The 24,323-nt window shown below is 39.5% G+C and overlaps 1 protein-coding gene across 1 annotated transcript; it reads right to left on the reverse strand.

Moving 5' to 3' along the window:
- Positions 1-1,113: 1,113 nt before the first annotated feature.
- On the reverse strand, positions 1,114-24,084 carry LOC135479308 (monocarboxylate transporter 9-like). Its single transcript, XM_064759131.1, has 8 exons — positions 23,674-24,084; positions 15,252-15,466; positions 11,942-12,034; positions 11,583-11,850; positions 10,888-10,952; positions 7,559-8,341; positions 6,675-6,864; positions 1,114-6,076 (listed from the first exon to the last, which is right to left on the reverse strand). Exons 1-8 carry the CDS (start codon positions 23,679-23,681, stop codon positions 6,052-6,054), a joined length of 1,647 nt encoding a protein of 548 aa, XP_064615201.1. The 5' UTR covers positions 23,682-24,084; the 3' UTR covers positions 1,114-6,051.
- Positions 24,085-24,323: the final 239 nt, after the last annotated feature.

The raw sequence follows: 24,323 nt of genomic DNA on the forward strand, positions 1-24,323 counted from the left end.
TCTTGGGTAACGTTACAGAACAAAAAAATTCCAACACGTCAATTCTTCCTTTTCCTATGGTTTTAACACAGACATTAATTTGATCTTTTGCGCTTGAAATGACCCTCCAATGGACTTCATTCAAAGTACGTGAACAACAATGAGGACCATTTCCACCTTAAGTCTGCAGTTAATTCCAAGGGATCTCCATGGCCATGTTGTTAGCGCGCTGGGGCGGCAGAATGACCCAGGAGTCTCTCACCAATGCGATCGCTCTGAGTTCAAAAGCAGCTCATGCTGGCTTCCTCTCCAGCTGTAAGTCGGAAGGCCTTCAGCAACCTGCCCCCTACCCCCCCCCCCCCCCCCCCCACCCGCCGGCATAATGCTAGCTACTGTCGTATATATGTGCTAGATTCTATACTACGGCGTAAAACCCCAATGAAATAAATAAATAAATTTCCGGCGACGATTCGTTGGCAAACTGCTCATGTAGTACACATGTATTATTGCGAGGGAACATTGGTCAGTCTGGAATGGTCACGAATCACCATTTTGCAAGAAAATGTACCTTGTTAGAATATCAAAAAACACGTGACTGTGCAGTTCCCCACAGAAACTTTGAGAAGCAACATTTGATAGACGAACCGTTTTACATGCTGATGGAGTCACTGACAAATTTACACGCAACGCTGTGTGCTCTTAATTATGAACGTAAAAACCGCCTGAACTTAATTCGAACCACTGACGCAGTCAAGCAAAAACTGTAACACTTTTAACGGAATGGCAAATAGTTTAATGACTGATTTTTTTAAATCACGAAGAAGAAGAAGCAAAAATAGAAAAAAAACATATAAATGGAGACACACAGAAAAAGCTGAACTATTATATTAAATGTGGCCAACGAAATGGTAGGATTTACGGTTGTTATGTAAAAACAACTTTCACAAACATTAAATGTATAAAGAAGTAATTGTATAACGAAACAAGAAAACTAGTTTCATTTCTACATTACGTAGTGAAGACATCTACGTCAATAGGGTATACACGTCTGAGTGAAAAGATACAAAAAGTATCACTCTGTATATATATATATATATATATATATATATATATATATATATATATATACCCTATTTTCGTCAGCTAATGTAAACATGAGAGAGCACTGGAAACCATATTTGAAAGTTTACAATAATATTTTCACCGAAGTGAAGATTGTCTCCATTTACAGTATCCACTACAGAGTTGCGCAATTCATGGACTTCCGGTATGTTTCACTTGCAGACTATACCTAGACTCTTCTTATTATGGAACATTCCGTGCATAGAAACTTTTCTGTTTAAACTGTCGCTTAAAATGAACCCTCAAAACTATTCCGTCATATCCGTTCTCTGAGTTGCAACGGATTGCGTTTTCGTCGTTCTAATGGACTAATACGTTATCAGGAGCGGATTATACAATCTCCTATATTGAGGAAAATACAATCACTCAGGGAAAGGGTTTAAAGGAAGAGTTTTGGTGCGTTCAAGCCACTACCTCGTTGGTCTGAAATGGAAAGGAACTTCCAGTTTAATCTGTCCTTTTCGCGTCACTCTATATTATACACAAGCACTACAGTAATGTAGCTATTACGTCATTTTGATATATTCCGTGGAGAGGACCTTCTCCGTTTATGGTATTCTTTATCTTCTATGCAATACACTGAATTTCGTAACTACCTCGTTATTCTGAAATATTTCTCCGTATAACCTCGTTAATCAGCAGTATTTCGTTATTTCTACAATTCCGTTCCAATTCCGTTTGAACTTTCTGGGACAAAATCCGTATCCTTTCCTATGGACGTTCTCATCCTCTTTCCGTTTTACATCCAGCAGTTATCACTATATCCACCGTATACTACCTTACAGCAACTGTGCATATAGCAATGTATTCACAGTTTATTTACTTTTGATAAAAGTTATCATTATAATAGCTTGTTTAAGCAGCAATACATAATACTGACACTTTTTTGCCCATGAAAAGATGGGTTTATGCGTATATTAAGAGAAAAATATAATTAATGCTAAGAGTAATCTACTTAATGCATATCTATTAGAAGTGGGTTTCTAAGTATGAAAGCGTACGATTTCAAAACTGATACAATTGATACTATTTTTGAAATAAAAATCTGTGTATATACAAACATATATATACATATGTAACAAATTTGTACATATTGAAGGTTGGCCACTCAGATACTGAGTTATAAACAATGTGAAGAACATGATTTCCGACCGCTTATGATCAAGTAAACAATATGACGTCACACCAGATGTCATGGTATCACAACTGCTTTGAATTCACCTGAGATTAAAAAAAAATATGACACAATTAAAATGTCGCTTTCCATTATTTAGGTGAGAAAAACGAGGTACAAAGCAAATATTGTTTACCATAACTTCCGTGAATTTTCTAAAGTATGTTCTTAAACGTCGTTGTGTCCAAGACATTAGAGACCTTTACTTAAAAGGTGCAAGTTCAACTTGTAAGCATAATCCATTTAGAACAACAATTAATAGCTTAACGTTGGGTAAATGCCGTTAAATTCAATGCAAGGTAAATTTGGACCGCTGAAAACAACTTCAGATTCCACACGGGCTCAGCCAATGTTCTACAAGGGCCCAGAAAATATCCACACTTTCCCAGCCAAATATCCACACGGGCCCAGTCAAATATCTACACGGGCCCAGAAAATATCCACACTTTCCCAGCCAAATATCCACACGGGCCCAGTCAAATATTTACACGGGTCCAGACAAATATCCACACTTTCCCAGCCAAATATCCACACGGGCAGAGTCAAATATCTACACGGGCCCAGACAAATATCCACACGGGGCCAGCCAAATATCCACGCGGTCCCAGACAAACATCCACACGGTCCCAGACAAACATCCACACGGTCCCAGACAAATATCCACATGAGCCCAGACAAATATTCACAAGGGACTCAGCAAATATTCACTAAAAACACATTGCAATAATAAACTTTTCTGAATTGTATTGGCCTGCCATTGCGATTTTATCTTAAAGGAGAAAAAAACATATAAATGATGTCTAAATCGGATAAAAGGGCGTCAAACTTATCTGTAAATATGATCTTCAATATTCTTTTCGATTTTTGTTTGCAGGAGAAGAGGGTATTTGAAATTTTTTTATGGTGGGTTTTTGGGATGCATGTCTAACAAATTTATTTGAAAGTAAATTTGTTGTTAATATCCAAACATATGCATTTAATCTGAATTATGACAACATTTATGAATACAATAAAAATATAAAAATGATCAAAATCCAAGTCGAACACATTTGCTAGATGAAAAGAACAAATTCTAGTGCAGATATATTTATTCAACATCCTCAATTTGTAATTTGTTACATCCTCATTTATAACAATATGACGCAAAAACAATATATACCAGAGGTAGTCCTAAATACCCACCGTACAAAAATTATTTTAAAAAAGCGTCCTTTCCTGTTTAAAGAAAAATCGAAAAAATTATTGAAGATCACATTTACAACTAACTTTTCGCATTCTTTCATCTGAACGTGATGTAGTTTTTATGTTTTCTCCACCTTTAACAAGGATATTGTGACACGGCGTGAAATGACTGACCCGTGGTTTGTACAAGATAATCCATAATCTACCCAGCAGATAATCTTGCATCTGCCATATTTTCACCTGGCAGAAAAAGGCAACGGTTTCGTTCTTCTGGTTTTCCGGTGGGAAAAATTCGTCTTGCCGGATCCAACAGTTGCATAGTTTTGTTGAAGATGTGTTAATGGTTTACCCAGGAAATTAAAACTAAGTGATTATCTCTCATGTTAAACAGTTTAGGGATTTTACAAAGGCGTTATCCCGAGGGATCTGACGAAGACATGTTCCCGGTCGAGGGAAATTGCGCGATAATACTGTGTCTGATAAGTGAGGTCTTCAAGTTGAGAGTGTAGATAACCGATTCCTGATATCTTGTCCTTGTGAAAACAAGGCTAACTCCAAGTCGCAAGAGATAATGAAAACAGGAAACTTCACAAATCCGTCAAAAATTCCCACACATTTGATAATGCCTGATAAACAGCGTCCGCACGTTCGATAAAGGCTGATGTACAGTGTCCACACGTTCGAAAAAGGCTGATATACAGCGTCCACACGTTCGAAAAAGGCTGATATACAGCGTCCACACGTTCGAAAAAGGCTGATATACAGCGTCCACACGTTCGAAAAAGGCTGATATACAACGTTCACAACTTTGTTGAAACCTGACTCACAGCGTCCACAGATTTGATAAAGGCTGATAAACACCGTCTACACGCTCGATAAAAGCTGACATTAATTTTCGACAACCTTGATAAAACATGACATAGAGCGTCCACACGTTCCATAAAGGCTGATATACAGCGTCCACACGTTCCATAAAGGCTGATATACAGCGTCCACACCTTCGATAAAGAGCGACACACAGCGTACAGACGTCTGATGGAACGTGACATGCAACGTCCACACGTCTTTATATCACTTTCTCCACCAGCCTTTTTATGACGAGTGTTAATAGACATCTCACTTCTGGATTACTACTTCAGGCTGAGCTGCCACAACACTGGATGAATTGGTCAGTGAATGTAGGAAAATCATTGAAGACATTGGATGTTGTCACAATTTATATGTTCGTGTAACTGAATAGCATGTAGCACGGTGCTAAGCCCGTGAAGAACGTGAAGAACAAAATATAACGTGCATACTTAAAGCATACAGTTCCATACACAGAAGGCTGACAAGGCTGAAAAACACCTGACGATATCATTGCAAACATCAACATCGTGTTCTGCAACAAGAGATATCTAACCTGTTCTAAAGCGCATAGCTCGAAGATAGCAATGTTAGCACGCCTTCTGAGAACTTGGCACAAATCCAAAACGTGTTTGGCAACAACAGATATACATAATGTTTATTATCGAAAACATGTTGATGATTCCAAGATAGCAAGACTAACGCGCCTCATGAGACCTTCGTAAACATCCACAACATATATAAGTGGACATACTGTCCATACTCCACTTATGTCTCGAATTCGCTCATGTCCACAACCTGTACGTCAGCAATTTATGTCATCTTGTCGATAACGGAACAATGTGCTGTATAGGTGAATTCACATTTCGCTGCAGGCCACTCATGCAGACACAAGCTCAGAAGGCATCCAGCATCGGGGATTCCAATAAACGTTAGATTGTTCCTTCCTAGCACACAGAAGTTTATGTGGCTAGCAAATGATCCAACCAAGCCAAACACAAATGCTGGTGATCGATATTTTTTCGTACATAGACTTCAGATTTCAACAAATTATTCAGACAACCCATGCAAATATTTACACAATCCTGGCAAACATTCACACAACACAGGCAACACATTCTTGGTAAACGTCTAGGCTACCAATTCTAAGGCAGCTAAACGATTTAAGTTCTCTAGATAGAAAACATGTCAAACCCTGAAATTGCCAGGCATAATGACAATTCTTTTACGATTACAAATCCTGAAGGTATACGATGTCAGGTTTTCGGATATTCATCGGCTGCCTTTAATTCGTAGAAAACGGGATTTTAAAACTCCAATGGCAGGCTCCTAGATACAATGATGCCAATACTATTTCCGGTAGCTTCCGTTAAGGAGCAGATTTACTGGGGATACAGTTTCATTCCGCTGAGTTCCACAGGTAAGCAATGAACAATCTCCAGACAACCCACCAAAATCTTGTAGAATGTAGGCGTCAAAACAGACATTCGTAAACTAGACATCAACAGAAGGAATGTCTATGTGTAGAGGCCTAGAAAATATCAAAAACGCTATCCGTTGAATCCTGCCTTGGTGGTCGGTATCTAATCTCACGAGTACACAAACAAACAGGACGGGTTTGGCACCGACGGTACAATGGTTGGCAGTGAATCTCATCCAGATAGATCAGACAAGTTCCTGATAAGATAAACGTCAGTGATATAAGGTATGAGATCGGAATTCCGTTTACAAAAACGTTGGTTGGGGCTTCACACACTCGATACTTTGGGTTGTCTGAAAGTAAAATAATAACAACAATTCAAGTTATTAGACCCACCAAGCTTTTGGTAAAGAGGTTGTCCAATCAATCCACTGCTAGTTATTTTAGAAAGGGCCAAAATATCAGCCTCGTCTGTGCACGTATTACCGTTCAACAATCGGTAATAAAGTTGCTAGAGTTTATAAAGCCGACGGCATTATAACATTTTCAAACTTCAGAATTATTTTAAGACACTAAATAGAACAGGTATAGTCCAGTATTCACTGAAAGGAAATCGTTTCAGCTATTTTTTGTAATTACATAACATTTCACAGTGAATAGGAATTTTTTGCCAAAAATCTTCGGGTATAACAGGCATAATCAATATGAGTTGATTTTCGTCTCTGCTATAAGCTAAACAAAATCTATTTTTTATTTATTTATTTATTTATTTATTTATTTATAAGTGTTGACAGTCCCATGGCTTAAGAAATCTATTGGGTCACACATTCAAAAAATTTTTTATGAGCCCCAAATACCAGTTAGCACATAGGGTTATGAGCCTTATTTCTTCTTCATAGGAATAAACTACACTTCACAGAAACCAAACATCATCCTTAAGGTGGATCTTACGTAACGACAACTTCTTCTTCCGTCTCTTCCAAGGTGAGGGAGATTTTTGAGAGGATGTCGTCGGAATTGACCAGAGAGTTGTTGCACGTTTTCCTGATGGGCAGCAGCAAAATGGCGGCGCTCAGAAGAACCATGAAGCCGCCCAGGAAAAAGGAGGGGTCGTATGACTGGAAGCCGTCGTATAGAAAACCTGATAACACCAAATATGATAATGGGTTACCTCCCCTGATAAACTTTGTTGGCGCTTTCATGTTCAATCTTCACCACGATTTGGCTGAGGTACTGCTAATATGGCGCTAAACCACGAGCATTCATTCTTCTTCCATGTTCAGTTTCAATGACTAGGCCTATTCGATTAGTGCCACAGAATTCCAACAAGTGTACTTGGGTATAGTACTTATTGTTATCTAAAGGACAGCCTTTTAATGAAACTGTCAAACAATTTCGAATATACATAGCATCAAGGTGTTGTTCAAAATAATAATATCAGCATGCAACGAACATGGGAGAAACAATCAGAATTCACCAAAGTCTCGTTGTCTAAGCTATTCTGCTACCAGATAGACTGCCAGCAGGGTCAAGTTGTTTCAAAAGTGTATTAGCAGTTAAGCCAGGTATTAACTTTAAAATGGACTAAGGTGCCATTGGCTTTGTATTAGGCCAAGATTTAAGTTTGGCTTAACATTAAATGTCACCATAGTGGTATTAAACGCGGTACAGACGAGCTCCTGTGAGTCTAAATAAGACCCAATTGCGCAGACAAACCTGGCGCAGGATTCTCTATGGACAACCAAGTAGCCAGCCACTAGCCCCTTAAATTTGTTTGACAGAAGAGACAAAGGGTGAGAATTTCTGAAACGGTAGATATAGAGAATGTTGTTTACCTGCCACAGGGGCTCCCAATATTTGACCCACCGCTTCGTAGAATATGAGTACCCCATAGGAGAAGGACAGCCGGTCCAAGCCGGCTATGTCAATGAGTATGCATGGTAACAAGGCTCCGCCCAGTGCTGCAAAACTCAAACCAAACACCACGCAGTAGACTAGAATTTGTTCATAGTTCGTCATGAATGGCACTAAACAGGTTGCCAGGCCCGCCACCGTGAACGTGAAGGTGTAGATGTAGATGGGTTTTAGCCTCGGATGTTGGGCGAGAAATCCGAACGCCAAGCGTCCGACAAATGTGGCTATTCCAATGACAGAGATCAAGTTAGTTGCCTGAGATTCTGTGACGTGAAGCTTCCCGATGGCGAATGCTGACAGGTGGACGTAAACGATGGACGATGCGAAGCAGAACAGACTGTTGTTGATGCAGATGAAGTGGTAGGAGAGGTTTTTAAAGATGAGAACATCCCGGCCTTTATCTGTCCTTTTCTCGCACTTCCTGTCGTCTGTTTCCTCTTTCACGTTTTCATTGCTGAGATCTTCTTTCGACGGCGGACGCATAATGGCGCCGGCGACGCACACGTTCAGACATATCCCTCCGCAAATCAAAAGAGTCCCACGCCAACCGAACTCATCCAAGAGATAGCGCAAAAGTGGAGGAAAAGCGAAGCTGCCCAGGCCTCCGCACCCCGTGGCGATGCCCAGCGCTATCGTCCTCCGCTTGAAGAAGTAGCGCGCCACAATCACATTAGCAGGAACATAGATAAAGCCACAGCCGATGCCTGTCAACGAATGTTGTTAGCTACAGTCTGGTCGCAATATTTGACAAAATGATCCAATTTTTGATCGACTGATTGACCCATTCTAAATGGCTGGTTGATTGATTTTAACTTGAATGTTGCAGTTGTTGCACGATACTAATGAATTTGATAGATTGACTGATCATAATTAAAGTGTACTGAAATACATACTGACCAATCGTCAACCAATAACAGGGATAGATATTTTGCAAATCGATAAAGGCTGAATATCTGATTAAAAAACTCCAGTTGACTGTTTGCAAAATTAGGTCCTAAACACTTTACATTTTAAGTTAAAACATCTCGCAGCTTAAAACAGCTTTCCCACAAACTAAGTACAAGTGCATAATCGGTTGTACTTAAACGACTGGATTAGAAGCATGTGAGTGGCGTTCACTGCGTAGTTTGACACAGAGAGCATTTGTCAATGTCCAATTTGTTAGTCCATTATACAGAGATGAAGGCCCCTAAGCTGTCTTCTGCGGGCACCAGCCAGGAATTTTAGAACTGAGGTGATTTCCAAGTCTACATGACAGCCCTACTAAACATAACCCAGCTGATACGGAAATTCATATGACTCTGCATGACACACTACTTGGTGTCCTTACACATTACACACTACTTGGTGTCCTTACACATTACACACTACTTGGTGTCCTTACACATTACACACTACTTGGTGTCCTTACACATTACACACTACTTGGTGTCCTTAGATATTACCTAAAACATTACCGTATGTCAAACATGTACAATTACAGAACCTGGGTGAGTTGGTATAGTATAGTCACCATAAGCATGAATATAGTGGTTTTTGTTAGGATGCACAGAATAGGCGTCTCCAAGTGTGGCTGGTAGTCGGGGTGGTTGGGGGAAGGGGGAGTAGATATAGTCACTTTCTTATGGATGAGGGTACGGATGTAGAAGTGATGGCCGAGTGTGCGGACAAATGCGGGTGTGCAAATGAATGAGGAAGCCGGAAAGCGCATGGAGTCTTAAATCCAGTGAGTAAAGTGGCTACGACTGAAGCTCATATGGAGTTACATGTCTCTCAGAAAGAAAGCCCCGTCCGAGTAGTATGTCTAGTGAGAATGGCGCCCGCGGAGAAATGTGTCTTATGAGCAAAGCGCCTAAACGAGAAATGTGTCTTATGAACAAACAAATGTGTCTTAGGAGCAAAGCTCCTACAAGAGAAATGTATTTCATGAGCAAAGCGCCTAAACGAAAAATGTGTTTTAAGAACAAAGAAACAAAGAAATGTGTTTCATGAGCGAAGTGCGTAAAGGATAAATATGTCTTATGAACAAAGAAATGTGTCTTATGAGCAAAACGCCTAAAGGAGAAATGTGTTTCATGAGCAAAGTGCGTAAAGGATAAATATGTCTTATGAACAAAGAAATGTGTCTTATGAGCAAAGCGCCTAAACGAGAAATGTGTCTTATGAACAAAGAAATGTGTCTTATGAGCAAAGCGCCTAAACGAGAAATGTGTCTTATGAACAAAGAAATGTGTCTTATGAGCAAAGCACCTAAACGAGAAATGTGTCTTATGAACAAAGAAATGTGTCTTATGAGCAAAACACCTAAAGGAGAAATGTGTTTCATGAGCAAAGTGCGTAAAGGATAAATATGTCTTATGAACAAAGAAACGTGTCTTATGAGCAAAACGCCTAAAGGAGAAATGTGTTTCATGAGCGAAGTGCGTAAAGGATAAATATCTCTTATGAAGAAAGAAATGTGTCTTATGAGCAAAACGCCTAAAGCAGAAATGTGTTTCATGAGCGAAGTGCGTAAAGGATAAATATGTCTTATGAACAAAGAAATGTGTCTTATGAGCAAAACGCCTAAAGGAGAAATGTGTTTCATGAGCGAAGTGCGTAAAGGATAAATATGTCTTATGAACAAAGAAATGTGTCTTATGAGCAAAACGCCTAAAGGAGAAATGTGTTTCATGAGCAAAGTGCGTAAAGGATAAATATGTCTTATGAACAAAGAAATGTGTCTTATGAACAAAACGCCTAAAGGAGAAATGTGTTTCATGAGCGAAGTGCGTAAAGGATAAATATCTCTTATGAACAAAGAAATGTATCTTATGAGCAAAACGCCTAAAGCAGAAATGTGTTTCATGAGCGAAGTGTGTAAAGGATAAATATGTCTTATGAACAAAGAAATGTGTCTTATGAGCAAAACGCCTAAACGAGAAATGTGTTTCATGAGCAAAGTGCGTAAAGGATAAATATCTCTTATGAACAAACAAATGTGTCTTAGGAGCAAAACGCCTAAAGCAGAAATGTGTTTCATGAGCGAAGTGCGTAAAGGATAAATATGTCTTATGAACAAAGAAATGTGTCTTATGAGCAAAACGCCTAAAGGAGAAATGTGTTTCATGAGCGAAGTGCGTAAAGGATAAATATGTCTTATGAACAAAGAAATGTGTCTTATGAGCAAAACGCCTAAAGGAGAAATGTGTTTCATGAGCGAAGTGCGTAAAGGATAATTATGTCTTATGAACAAAGAAACGTGTCTTACGAGCAAAGCGCCTAAACGAGAAATGTGTCTTATGAACAAACAAATGTGTCTTAGGAGCAAAGCTCCTACAAGAGAAATGTATTTCATGAGCAAAGCGCCTAAACGAAAAATGTGTTTTAAGAACAAAGAAACAAAGAAATGTGTTTCATGAGCGAAGTGCGTAAAGGATAAATATGTCTTATGAACAAAGAAATGTGTCTTATGAGCAAAACGCCTAAAGGAGAAATGTGTTTCATGAGCGAAGTGTGTAAAGGATAAATATGTCTTATGAACAAAGAAATGTGTCTTATGAACAAAGTGCCTGACGGAAAAATGTGTGTTACGTGCAAATCCTCCGACTAGTATCTCTGATGGGCAAATGTTCAATACAATTGTATATATGTTAAGCAAATTCGCTAGATAGTGGTGTGTCGAATACATTGCTTAAGGTAATTTTTCTTTGAATTAACGCTGTGGCTAATCATCTCCTGCCAGGTGTGCCCAATGAACAAACTGTTGAGCAGTAATGTGGTAACAAGTGGAGTTATTTCTGAAAGGACAAGGAAGCAGTCTGACTCCTGAAGAAGTATAGTAAACAAATTTAACCTTATTGACAAGGCCACACGTCTTTCATCAATCAGTTGCCAAACAGGTGTATATTAAATGATTTGATTGCCAAGGGGAAGGCAGGCAAGTTCTATCACCACCATCTCTACAAGTGGTGCTGGTTGGGTGACTTGTGTGTATGTGTGGTGGGGGGGAGGAGCCGGGTAAATGCTAGATGTTTAACAAGCTCAGCCGAGATACCACGTGATCGGACCCGAGAGTCTGATCTCTCACCTGTCACAACCCCGTAGGTAAAGAAAAGTAAGTAGACGTTTTGTGCAAACACGCTGGTGCAGAGACCAGCCGCCATGATCAGCCCAGACAGTACAACGGTAAGCCTGCAGCCGAACTTGTTCACTAAAATGCTGGACACCGGGCCTGGTTAGAAGAGAGAAAGATCATTATCCATTTAATCCACAACGAGGCTTGCTACGTCATGAAATCGTCATCGACCTACGTCATCCTCCACACCATATTTCCTTCAACAACATCGCAGTGCCTTTGGCCTGATCTTTACTGGTTAAGAATTTGGGACAGCCGTAAAACTGGATCTTCCTGAACCCTGCAGAGAGAAAAAATGTATAGGAAATAAATATATGTCCTTTACGAAGCCGTCTTCGTTGCCATGGGCTTCCGTCCGAACTGCAGAGGCGTGACGTCACTTCCGGTCCCCTTGCCGCCATCTTTTCTCGCTCGCTGAAACACTGGTCTGAAAGCCAAGTGTGTTAGTGGAAAAAATAACAAGAATGTTTGCTCGTGAGTGAAACATGTACGTTTTTTTTAGATCATTTGAGTATTGTGCGCATTTCCGATAATTTATTGTGCAACGTAGCTTTGTGGTTTTTAGTAAATTTAAAATAATTCTAAGGGATATTAATTTCATATCGATTTGTATTTACCTGGTATCACCACCATTGTAAACTTTCATGAAATGATCTAAGCTCTGATAAAATCTTATTCCTGCATACTTTATCGTTGAAATAGCGTAACTCCAAAAATGAAATAAATAAATATACCCAAACTTTGTGGTTTAAAAAGCGTACAAGACAATCCCTCAAAAACTTTATAGTTCTTAAGGTATAGTCGTGACTAAGCTTCTAACCAAACCGGTCAGATTTTTTGCAGGTTTTGGTGTCAGATTACCTTAGCATACTGCAGAACGAGAGAAAGGATTAAATAGAAAAAAGTATATCGTCAGTTTCATTAGAAAAGCTAGGGACGTCTTTTACACCCGGTCTTGACCGATCGCGTATAGGATCGTCTATACACTTTTAACAGCGCATGCTCAGCTCTCTTCGCTCGCTTTACATCACTGAAATATAGACGGAAACGGGGAGTCAACTTTTTTTCTATAAGTAATTGATACATAGAGGATATTGCGATATTTTGAAGGCTGAATATCATAAGTATTTTTACAGTCAGAGGTGGAAATGATAGCCAACGAGAGGTGAACGGAAAACCTAGGAAGACAGAAGCATAATCTGACCTATCAGTGAAGACAATCCGGACATTTCACCATTATGTAAATAACGAATATGCATTCTCTTTATCTAAAGCATGTATGACATGATTCCAAGGGACCACTACAGCAAGGGTATTGGTGGTGAGGCAATTCTTAAGCAAGCCCACGGATTCCAAAACTCCAGCGAGTTTGGAGACCGGCACGTGCGGTGTAAGGAATATGGGTCATGTGATTCATATTTAAAATTAAAAATGGAATAAATGACGTCGCCTCTCACAACAACCATTATGTGAGGTGACAAGAAGGCAATGTAAAATGTAAGGGTCGCGATCCCAATGGAGAAGGTCGATCTTTTTAGCAATACGCAATATGACTGGACTGATCTTATCTTAGCATGGGTATTACGACGCCATGACTCCATTAAACAGGCATGTATTGCGTTAGATATATTTTCTGACAGTTACACCAGAACGTTGTACAACGAATGCAGTGTAACAAACCTGCATTCACCTCGGGGCATATTCTGTGATTCAATTTAGATAGCATTAGTGGCAAGTGCCGGGAAAGGTTACACAACTCTGCACCACATAACTGTACCACATTACCCTGAAGGAAGGAACATACGCTGAACTAGACGACCTCACACAGAACTAGCCATATGTTTCTAATCTGTGTATAGCATATAGATAATGTTCCAATCAACCTTGCTCTTATCGTCCCGACGCAGTGAATGTCCTGACAGAACAAGACAGTGTCTGTGTGGCCTACCAACATCGTTCATCACAAGTAAGGCCATTTCCTAACAGAATGTTTATTTACTTGATTGTTGTTCAATGTGGTAATCGCGATTTTTTACGAATACAGCGGCGTTAAGGTTTATGTGTTCGAGAAACATGAGCGCCCGGTGTATACGACCGCCCCACGCCAGGTAAATTACAAACCTCCTAACTAAAAGCTATATGCAGCAGAACAAAAGAAAACCAGATTCAAGTCAGATTGGTCACGGACCAATTGCATATGAAGACAAGAGCGCTTTAGGTCAAGGGGCACGCATGGCTCAATATCCAAAGGAAGAAGCAAATGAAACACCTGTATAGCGTATATATGTTAATTTGTGTAACATATGGTGCAGATCGCTGAATGTGGAGACAATAAATGGCTTTCTATATAAAAATCTACATGAGCCTGTTGGAGCACTGGCAAAGACTAGCAATATTACACTTCCAAACTTGGTGGTCCTTAATGTTGTAGGAAACAGACTGATTGTTGATTGTATACCGGTTAGATCCTACAGGAAATATACGATACTACAGGCTTTGGACTTAACTCAAACCATAATGCTGGCCACCGTCGTATATTAAGTGAAATATTCTTCAGTACTTTCATCAAATGAATAAATAAGTAATCTGATTTTGAACATACGTTGACGAATTTTAAAGCTTTGCTTGGATGTGTTTCCATTTTATAAAAAGAACTCTAAGACTAGGGAAGGTTTCTGCAATTTGTCCCTGGATACTAAGTATTGCTCTAAAAAATGTGTCCGTCTTTGGTTCGGAACTCTCTCTCTTCAATTTGCATATCTTCGAATTACTTCCGGTAAATGCTCCTACTTTGAAAACTTCCGGAAAGCTGTTCAATGAACAGAAAACGAGGCGACAATGGTTCCGAATCAAAGGGAGACAACTGTTTCTTTTAAATAATTAACACTATCCAATCCTAACGCTGCACAGTCATTATAATAAATACTGCCGATTATGGCCTCCGTGGAATTCAGTATAGTGAAAAAAAACTTTTCTGATCATTTGCTATTTGGTACATACATGTTTCACTCACACAAATAATATGTTAAAAATGTTAACAAAGAAAACATAAAGTATATGGATAAAACAAAGCTGAGCAAAATGTAAAAAAAAATGAATTTCTCAACATACACACATAAAAGCAAGAGAAAAACATTTGTATATGAACAGGTTTAAAAGCTGGTTACAGTTACGACTATAGGGAATATGCAATAGCAGAATCGTTTCAGAGAAAGTTCTTAAATACTAAAGTCAGAGAGGTGTGCAAAATAGACAACGGTTTTTACCGTTTTAGCACGTTAATGTCAAAGTTTAGATATTATTATTGACATAAAAATTGTTAGTACATACACGTGTAGAGTGGAATTACACCTGCTTATCTTTGAGAGATTAGGTCAACAGGTATGGAATTAGTGTTGTAGTTATTTCTCACCCGAAGCTGTACCAGAAGAGAATAGATCCAGTATGGATGTTAAGTCATTTCATGGTTAAATTAAAACGGAGTGAAAAAAACCTACTCGCTGCATATCCGCATGCTGCTATAAGCGAGCCGACCCAAGCTGTCTCCCCCCTTCCCTGATTGAACTCTTCCAAAAACTCCACGTAAAACACCCCGGATGTAAAGGTAATGCCGTGCAGCAGAATCATGGACAACGCCGTCGCCATGACAACCAGAATGGGCCACCATTTATCCACCCATATCCCGACAGGGTTCCTCTTTTCCAAGCCGCCTCTGGAAAGATCGAGAGAAAAAAAAACAAAATCAGAATTTCTGTTAACATAATTAAAGACATTTAGAATATCTTTGGTGTCAAGATATTTAACCTAAAAAAAATGCTTTCTAAACTGAGCTTATAAATTGAAAGAGGCTTTAACGGTTCGCTAATCAAGTCAAATTTTCTGTGTTCACCAAAAATGGCTCAAATTATTGCCTTTCAATTAATATCAGACTCGAACCTTTACTACTTACTACTTATGGTGCTAAATTGAATATTGGGTTAGAGAAATTTATAATATGATCCAATTTACAAATTTTAAGAGCTTTATTACCTGGCTATCGCCTAATCTTACTACGTCACATATTTCAACCAGTCAGAATCCCGTGACGTGTCTACGTGTCGCTGACAGATCGACTTTACATATAGTATTTACGAAGTCATCAAAATGGCAAAAAATGAATTGTTGTTATGATCAAATAACGTAATTTTAAGCACCTTTCAGAGGTTGTTTAATTTATAGCCCCAATATCATACCATTTGTACAAATAAACAACAACAACACTGGCCAGTGACAAGACCATAAACATGTACCTTTATCACTGTTAAAAAAGGTCTTTTCTTTTTTCACATCAACGACAATTAAATTCTGTCAGTCGTTTAAACTGTATTTTGAGTTGAACACATCATGCTTACTAATGTCAGGAAAAATGCCGCAAGCTGTATGCTTTCCTACCTAAACAGCCATTTTGATCTGTTAAGATTAAATGGGTATCAATGACGTCATATCCGTATTTTTGATTTACACAGTTTGTTTCCAGGTTTACTTGGCAAGGGAATACCCAGCTCTGTAAGTATATACATTCAGAACAGTATTTTCTATGTTAAGCAGCAAACACCTGATGTGACAGCGCTGATCACAACACGATCAAAATAGGCCATGTACCTGTAGAATCTAATTTATCAAATGTCTTTTACTTGATTAAAAAATATAGAAAAAATAAAGCAAACTATTTTCCTGGAACGTCTTTAATGGTCTTTGATCTGGCATGTACATTATGTCAGTGTTTTATACATTATGTCAGTGTTTTGTACATTGTGTCAGTGTTTTATACATTATGTCAGTGTTTTATACATTGTGTCAGAGTTTTGTACATTGTGTCAGTGTTTTGTACATTGTGTCAGTGTTTTATACATTATGTCAGTGTTTTGTACATTATGTCAGTGTTTTGTACATTATGTCAGTGTTTTATACATTATGTCAGTGTTTTATACATTATGTCAGTGTTTTGTACATTGTCAGTGTTTTATACATTATGTCAGTGTTTTGTACATTGTGTCAGTGTTTTATACATTGTGTCAGTGTTTTATACATTATGTCAGTGTTTTGTACATTATGTCAGCGTTTTGTACACTATGTCAGTATTTTGTACAACATGTCAGTGGCTTGTACATTATGCCAGTGTTTGTATATTCTGTATTCTGTATACTATGTCAGTGTTTTGTTCCACCTCCCGACAAACTGATCAACTTAACATCGCATTTAAAACTTCAAACAGCTCCGTAATTGTACTCTAGGACTCGTACCTTGCGCAATGGGTCAAGTTGGTCATAGCCGCGATATAACTGCCGCCCCGCCCCCTCACAGGCATAGTCCCCCCTCCCCCCAACACATATACATTAATACATACGACAGGCATGTTTCATAATATCCAGACTAAATACCACACTTCTGTTTCGCATCTAAGCACATAATGTATTTTGTGATATAAGGTCATCTGCATGCACATTTGGAATCCTAAGACGTTCAGTAACATATAGGCCTACACTTTCTAATCGTTCCCGCGCCCCCAGTCTTTCAGTGGTGTTTCTTTTTCTTTAAGGTGAACGTTTTCATTGTCGTTGACTTGGTATTGTCGACGTTCCAATTATAAATTTCATAATTAAAATAGAGGGATATACCAGAAGGGCGAGGGGATTCCTGCACGTATGTGGTACGTCTATCCGAATCATTTAGAGTGCTATACACTGATATACCTGATATATACACAGTATATCTCCAGATATACCAATTCCGCTGACTTTTGCCCTCCTTAATGACTTTATCTTAAAATGATCTGCATTTTCCCATTAATCTAAGAAAACCTCCGATTTCAGTTGCACTGATGTTACTTTGCGCATGTGGACATGCGCGCATACAATGATTCATGACATTCAAATGTTTGCCAATACTTATGAACGTTTTTCCATCGCATTATACAAACAATAGAGAAATGTGGAGCTATTTCAAAGACTACATATGTCGATCAATTTACACGGAAAGGAGACATTGCCAGGGGTCAGAGGTTACGCATGCGCAATTTAGGCAATCAAATCGAATTGCCTCCGAACTGAACACTACTGACGCACCAAGTGGATAATACAGCTACACAGTAATCATATTCAACCATCTGAGTGTTACTTAACGCTACATACTCAAGACTGTTGGCAATGTTTGTACTTGTAATTTGGTGTGTTGAAGACGGAACTAAAAACTTTTTGTGAAGAACAAAATCCTACAACCTCATTTCCAACAACACTGATCAGATTAGGACCCATGAGGTACGTTTTTCCACGCAATGGCGACTCGGGTCCAAGCTGGATGGGTCATTGTTCTCTTGTACTGGATGTGTGCAGCACTGATCCACGCTGTATCTGTACAATGTTATTGAGTGGAGCGTCAAATCTGGTGCCCTCGGCATGGTACTGTTTTAGAGAGGCATCACAACATATATGTCGGCAGTAAGACCAGACAGTTAAACCGCAAGCGAACAAACAAAAGAACTCTTTAGTACCGTGCTTTCCATCTGTTACAAAAAATATATAGAGGTATTTACGCTGTTTATTTAAAGCTTTGTCCTGAGGTCATAATCTGTAACGTGTTTTCCTCTAAGCCAAGAATTCTGCAACCTTCTGTTTTTGTTTTTTTTTATATATATAACTGGGTCTCTTTTATCTCCCTTTCAAGAGTTAACCCTTTTAGCAGTCAAGGGTCTGTGGGCAAATATAACTTAGTCAGCCAGGTGGTTTTCCTCCGACATATAAAAACAATTACCCACTGACTCCGCTTAAGTCATTTTACAGGGGTCCCCGAGACAGCGGTCGGTGCTCTTGTACCGGGCAGCTAACAATACAGTACAACTCCACAATAAAAATATCTACTCTTAACCGGCGTGTTACATATGGATTCCCTACTGTTATAACGGCGACCCCATCATACTAACGACCTACAGAAGCCAGACTACAGAGATATGCAACTGACGAGATATTTATCTTGTACAATCTCCCGAATTTTGTACACGTAACTAATGCGAATACGTCAAATAGACACGAGATACACAGGTCAGCCTGAAAAGGTATGCTAGGTCATCACGCATACGTCATATCCAGCCTATACCATGTCTTCTGTAAGCTCTGCCTGATCTCGAAAGGGGACTCAACTCTTAGCTTGTTCGCACTGTCCTCTGAAATTTAGCCCTTACTCTAAACTATGTAGCTTCACACCACTGACACAACTTGACAAGTTTGACCTTTGGATCCTTTTGAGCAAGAGTTTTTGTGTTTTCTGACATCATTTCCGGCTACATCACCATGATCCGAGTGATCTTGGCCTTTTTCAAGATCTGATGTTGTTCCCGTTGTATAAGAAGTGAGTCAAACATGGGAAGGTATGGGAAGATAATTCACTTTAGTACCACACCACGGTAACAATTTACGTTACACTTTTAGTACCACATCATGGTAACAATTTACGGTACACTTTTAGTACCACACCACGGTAACAATTTACGGGACACTTTTAGTACCACACCACGGTAACAATTTACGTTACACTTTTAGTACCACACCACGGTAACAATTTACGGGACACTTTAAGTACCACATCATGGTAACAATTTACGGTACACTTTTAGTACCACACCACGGTAACAATTTACGGGACACTTTTAGTACCAGACTACCGTAATCTCCTTGCCAAGCAGTCACGGACTACAGAGCTATTTGACGAAAAACGACAACTAAAACAGTCCCAACCACAGCAGACATATGGTTTTAATAATTATAACTACGTTGAGACTAGTTATACAAACTGGTTACAACTGAATAACTTATTCAGCGTTACCGTTAACACCGGAACCTCACTATCTTTCCTTTGACCCAAATACATATCCTTATCCCCAGAGAACGTCGTCTTCTGCGTGTCAAGCTATCGTTTTATACATCGTTTATATCGCATTGCTGGCGATATAAATTTGCCATTCAGTATATCCAAGTCTGGTACACTCGAATAGCCTGAAGAGTATGTATATCTTCGTAGCATTTCAAGGGATACTCTGAATGGATGCAAAGTAGTACAAACCAACCTCAATTTTGTCGGTGGTTGAGTGGACAGGCTGTTAAAGTTTACTCGAGTGGACTGACTTTCCTTACCGTGTACATGTATATCGTAAATTGTCATTTTCTCTACAACATATCAAACACTCAATTGCATTTTCTTTAAATATTGTATCTAGAATTTTTTCACCAGGGTATGTCCTGATGTGGCTATAAAGGAAGCAGGTGGGTGCTAAAACTGAGCAACAAGTTCCCTAACTAACGCACGAAATTCTGAGATGTTTGAACCAGATAACATATACTAAATGTTGGGCAGTGTTATGCTATCAGTGCTCAAGCACTCTTCAACATTCTGAGGCAAGTGCGCATGTCTAACCTAAAGCAAACTGCTGATGATCTGGTTGTCATGGAAACAAGAGGCTTCCAAGTCGACCTTTCAACAGTGCTATGGTTTGTTCGCGTTCTGGGCTGCGATTACGGTCAAGATGTTCCTGACTGAATATCACCGAATTTCTAATCGATTTGCTACATCTCACGCCCACGCTAAGACGTCGGCTATCAACCCGCTGAATGGAAGGCACACACCCGCTGTCCGAGTCACTCCTGGGCATCACGTTACGAGATCGTACAGGAACCGTTATATGCTGCTCAAGACAAGATTCTGTGGATTATGCAATCCGATTTTATGTTGAGCTTTCTCTGCTTGCGATGTGGTTCTTCCCCGGTTTCTTCCTCCACACGTGAAGTAGTCGGCATCATAAAAGTTATAGGGTCCCGAATAAGGCGTAATATATCATTCAGAACAAGGGACAAATATACACCATTAGCCCCCGATTCAATGCATCGCTTTATTTTGGCAAAATTATTAGTACAGTTATAATAATAGGTTATAAACAACCGAATTAATAATGCGTTAACTTGTTGAAGCTAAGTTTAGCGTATTTGTAAATGTGTGCAACAATAATTGTTAATTATACTTCTAGTGGTACTCAAAGAGCCAGCTTGCTCTCGCGGCCATATTGAGTCTTCAATAAAAGAATCTTATTGCGTCTACTGGAGTGTACCTTTCACTGTGCACACTGGAGCATAACGTTCTTGTGTCTGAAGGGTTCTCTGTTGCTTCTGGTCGGGTAACAAAAGTCCACTCCTACAGAGAGTGTCATTAAGACGGATAGGCCTACATTTGTGTAGCGGAGCATCCAAGGTCGAATTTGGCTCGAGGCTGCGAAGTCCCACAAATGTGTTTTGGAAAAATCCGTGTGAAAGACGTTATTATCTTGTTTGGGTCAGTGATATACGTCATATCAGGTGATCTAACACGCTGCTTACAGATATGGCATTCCGTACGCACAATGTGGTTTGTCAGGTCGTACAGCGCAGTGGTTCATGCGGGGGGTTTTATTCGAAGCCGAATACATCCGGGCAGTTCACTTGCTCTCGACCTTGAAAAGCAGACGACGAGGTGAAAGATAACATAAAGAGATGAACAACACTGGATGGGAAGACGCCTTTTCGCTAGAGGTAATACGTCATTGTGCATTTAAATATGTCACATATGTGAAACATCTTATATCTCCTTTTCACTCGATCTGGACTATTTAGTTTGGAATGAAGAATTATTACTATTATATTCTGATAACTTCGGCTGATTAAAACCGGAAGGGAATTATAAAATTGTTAGACAACAGAACTATCTACATAGCATATATAAATTGTGAACGTCAACAAGTTTTGGGACTTATGAGGTCCTCAGGCTTGTTTTGAGTTTTGTATTAATAACCGTGTTATTGAGTCAATATCCTGACCTCCGTATTTGCGCGTGTAAAGCTTGTAGGCGCGAGTAAAATTTGTTGGCGCGAGCAAAACATTAATCAACAGTGCAACATCAATTCAAATAAATAAACAGCACCCGATATTTGCGACATCGTATAAATGTTATAGTAAGTTCTACCCTCAGGTCATCCTGCAATGTTCATTTTATTACATTCTGCATATTTAAATATATGCCTTAACTGCCAGGGAAAGACGGCGCGCGTGCGCCATAACTGAGTCATTTAACACGCCATGCGTTTGAGAATAGGGCTCTCCTTGGCTTAGGCGTTATAAACATTGGCTCGCTGAGACTACCAGGCCCTTGAGGTCGCGAGTTCAAATCTCGTTCTCGATCGTAACTTTCTTCTTAGCCTGGGGCTAAAAGTCAGAAGGCTTGTCTGTTATCTCGAGGGGCGGAGCATGGTTTACTCGGAGCACTTTTCTTTCTCCATAAATCTGACAGCTGTCAAATGCATGTATGTCTTTACATTTATGTATTTAATTGGTGTTTACGCCGTACTCAAGAATATTTCAATCATACACGATAGTGGCCACCATTACATGCTGGGAGGGAACCGGACAGAGGTCGGGGAAAACACCGTGATTTTAAAGAGGGGGGTTCTTGAGTACGACCATATCTCAGGCTGCAGACGGCGCGATGGCCATGTTAACGGAAGTGAAGAGGCACGTGCGGAAATGATTTGACAGCTCTACCTGCCCAACAGCACAGATATAAAGAGAAATTCCCGTAAATATATACCAAACTGGAAGTGTATAGCCGTATATACACCTAGATATTAAATTAATTTGCAGTCCCCATTAATTGAATAAAGGTCCATTGATCAATTTTCCGGGCAATCTATAAAACATTATCCCAAAGATGAACTCGCACGTGCAGTAGCAACATATACTATAATATAATCAGAAGCCCAAGTACGTACCGTAAATAACCTAAAGTTTCGCACGTCGATTACTTTCGCACATTTTCATACTTATCTCCCTCCCACCCACCCTTGTTATTACGCTGCATCCCAGCTCAGGCTTCTAATCCGTACCACACGGGGTCAAGTTAATGAATGTTCCTTTCTGTTAGTTGTACACGTCAGTTATAGCACTTTCCGTTTCATTTCTGTTCTACACGTACATGTAATTTAAAGCACTGTTCATTACCGTTGAAAACGGACCAGGCACACAGTTAGGACGCCATCTGTCATACTTAGAAGCAGACGGCTCATAGGGCAAGTAATAAGAACCACTGTCTGAATTTAGCTTCGACCTGTTTAGCTGACAGAGTCTTTGCAGGGAACGTTATTAAAGATGTACATGTATTTACATAGTAGATTTTATGGGGTACTTTTAATGTAATAAAATAAACTTAATTTACTCTATAATAATTTAAATCTTAAGTCATAAGAAATAATAAAGGTTTCATTATTAATCTACACACTTTAATGCGTTTTTGAAATACATGGAATAGTATATAGCCGAGAATTTATTCATACAAAAAGAGATCACAGAGAAAGTAACGAGACCAGCGACGACAGTGTGAAGGCGGGCAAATGGTCACACGTGACCGATGAAATACGGCCTCTTGTCAATTTACCTCAGTTAGGGTTTTTGTTTTAACTCTTCGTGTAAATGCTTTAATACTGTAACATATTACACGCCACCTAGCCACCATAGCTTGAGCAGAATTAGGTAAAACAAATTGCAATAACGTTAGTTGCTATATGCCTATATTAGACGTACATTGGTCCAGAAGTACTCAAAATGGAATATATAATTTGACTTTGTCTTAATTAATGTCTTAATTGTAGCGTTGACAGGAGTTTCGGAATAGCATATCGACCAGATAAGTGCCTGGATATAAACACACAGACCGTATGTACATAATGGGTTAGCTTCTCCCCCAATCACAAAGTGCTTTGAAAGCGCACGTTCTGCGTCCAGTAACAAAACGCTTGCGAGTACAAACCTCATGTTTTACAGACGAAAAATGTGAAGAAATCGATTTCTAGATTTTTTTTTTCATTCTTACCTCGCCATTCTGTGTTCCGTTCTTTCAGCAAAGGCTCTCCACAGCGTTTTCCATCAAACACAGTTTTCCATCGACATCAGCTGCTCTGGTCTGTCAACCAAGCACCTCTTGCCTGACATCGCTGTGCACGGAGGCTTGTTGTAAAAGCCACTCGCTATCCTTCACTTCATTGAGGAGCGGTTTACAGCCGCAGTAGTACGCAGTGAACGAGAAAACGATGTTACAGCCAAAACGTGATGAACTCAGTTCTCTGCACGTTATCAGAGGTTAAACTGCATGGAGACCGAACCGTTGTCTTGTAAATATGGGGCCAAGCGGCTGACAGTCGTGGACTTGATGTGGTGATGACGCCACCAACGAAAGAAGGCGATAGGCGAACACGGCTTTTGATGTGATCGAGGGTCTGTACACAGGGGTATCGCCAACGTATCGCTTCTTGACGGTGTTTAACTATGTGCATATGTATTTTTTTCACAATGCGACGTTTTTTTCTCCGCCCAGCCAAAGGCAGGGAAATAAATATGCATATAAGTTACGTCCTTTTTATTCATGTATTTTTTTTTTTTTGTAAAGGGCTGAAATGTTTGAGCTGTAGTTGAATTCACTGCAAGGCTACGTAGTTGGAGGGCCCACTCAGTACCCTTGCTTGG

This window comes from Liolophura sinensis, chromosome 12, assembly GCF_032854445.1.
Source record: "Liolophura sinensis isolate JHLJ2023 chromosome 12, CUHK_Ljap_v2, whole genome shotgun sequence".
Lineage (NCBI taxonomy): Eukaryota > Metazoa > Mollusca > Polyplacophora > Chitonida > Chitonidae > Liolophura > Liolophura sinensis.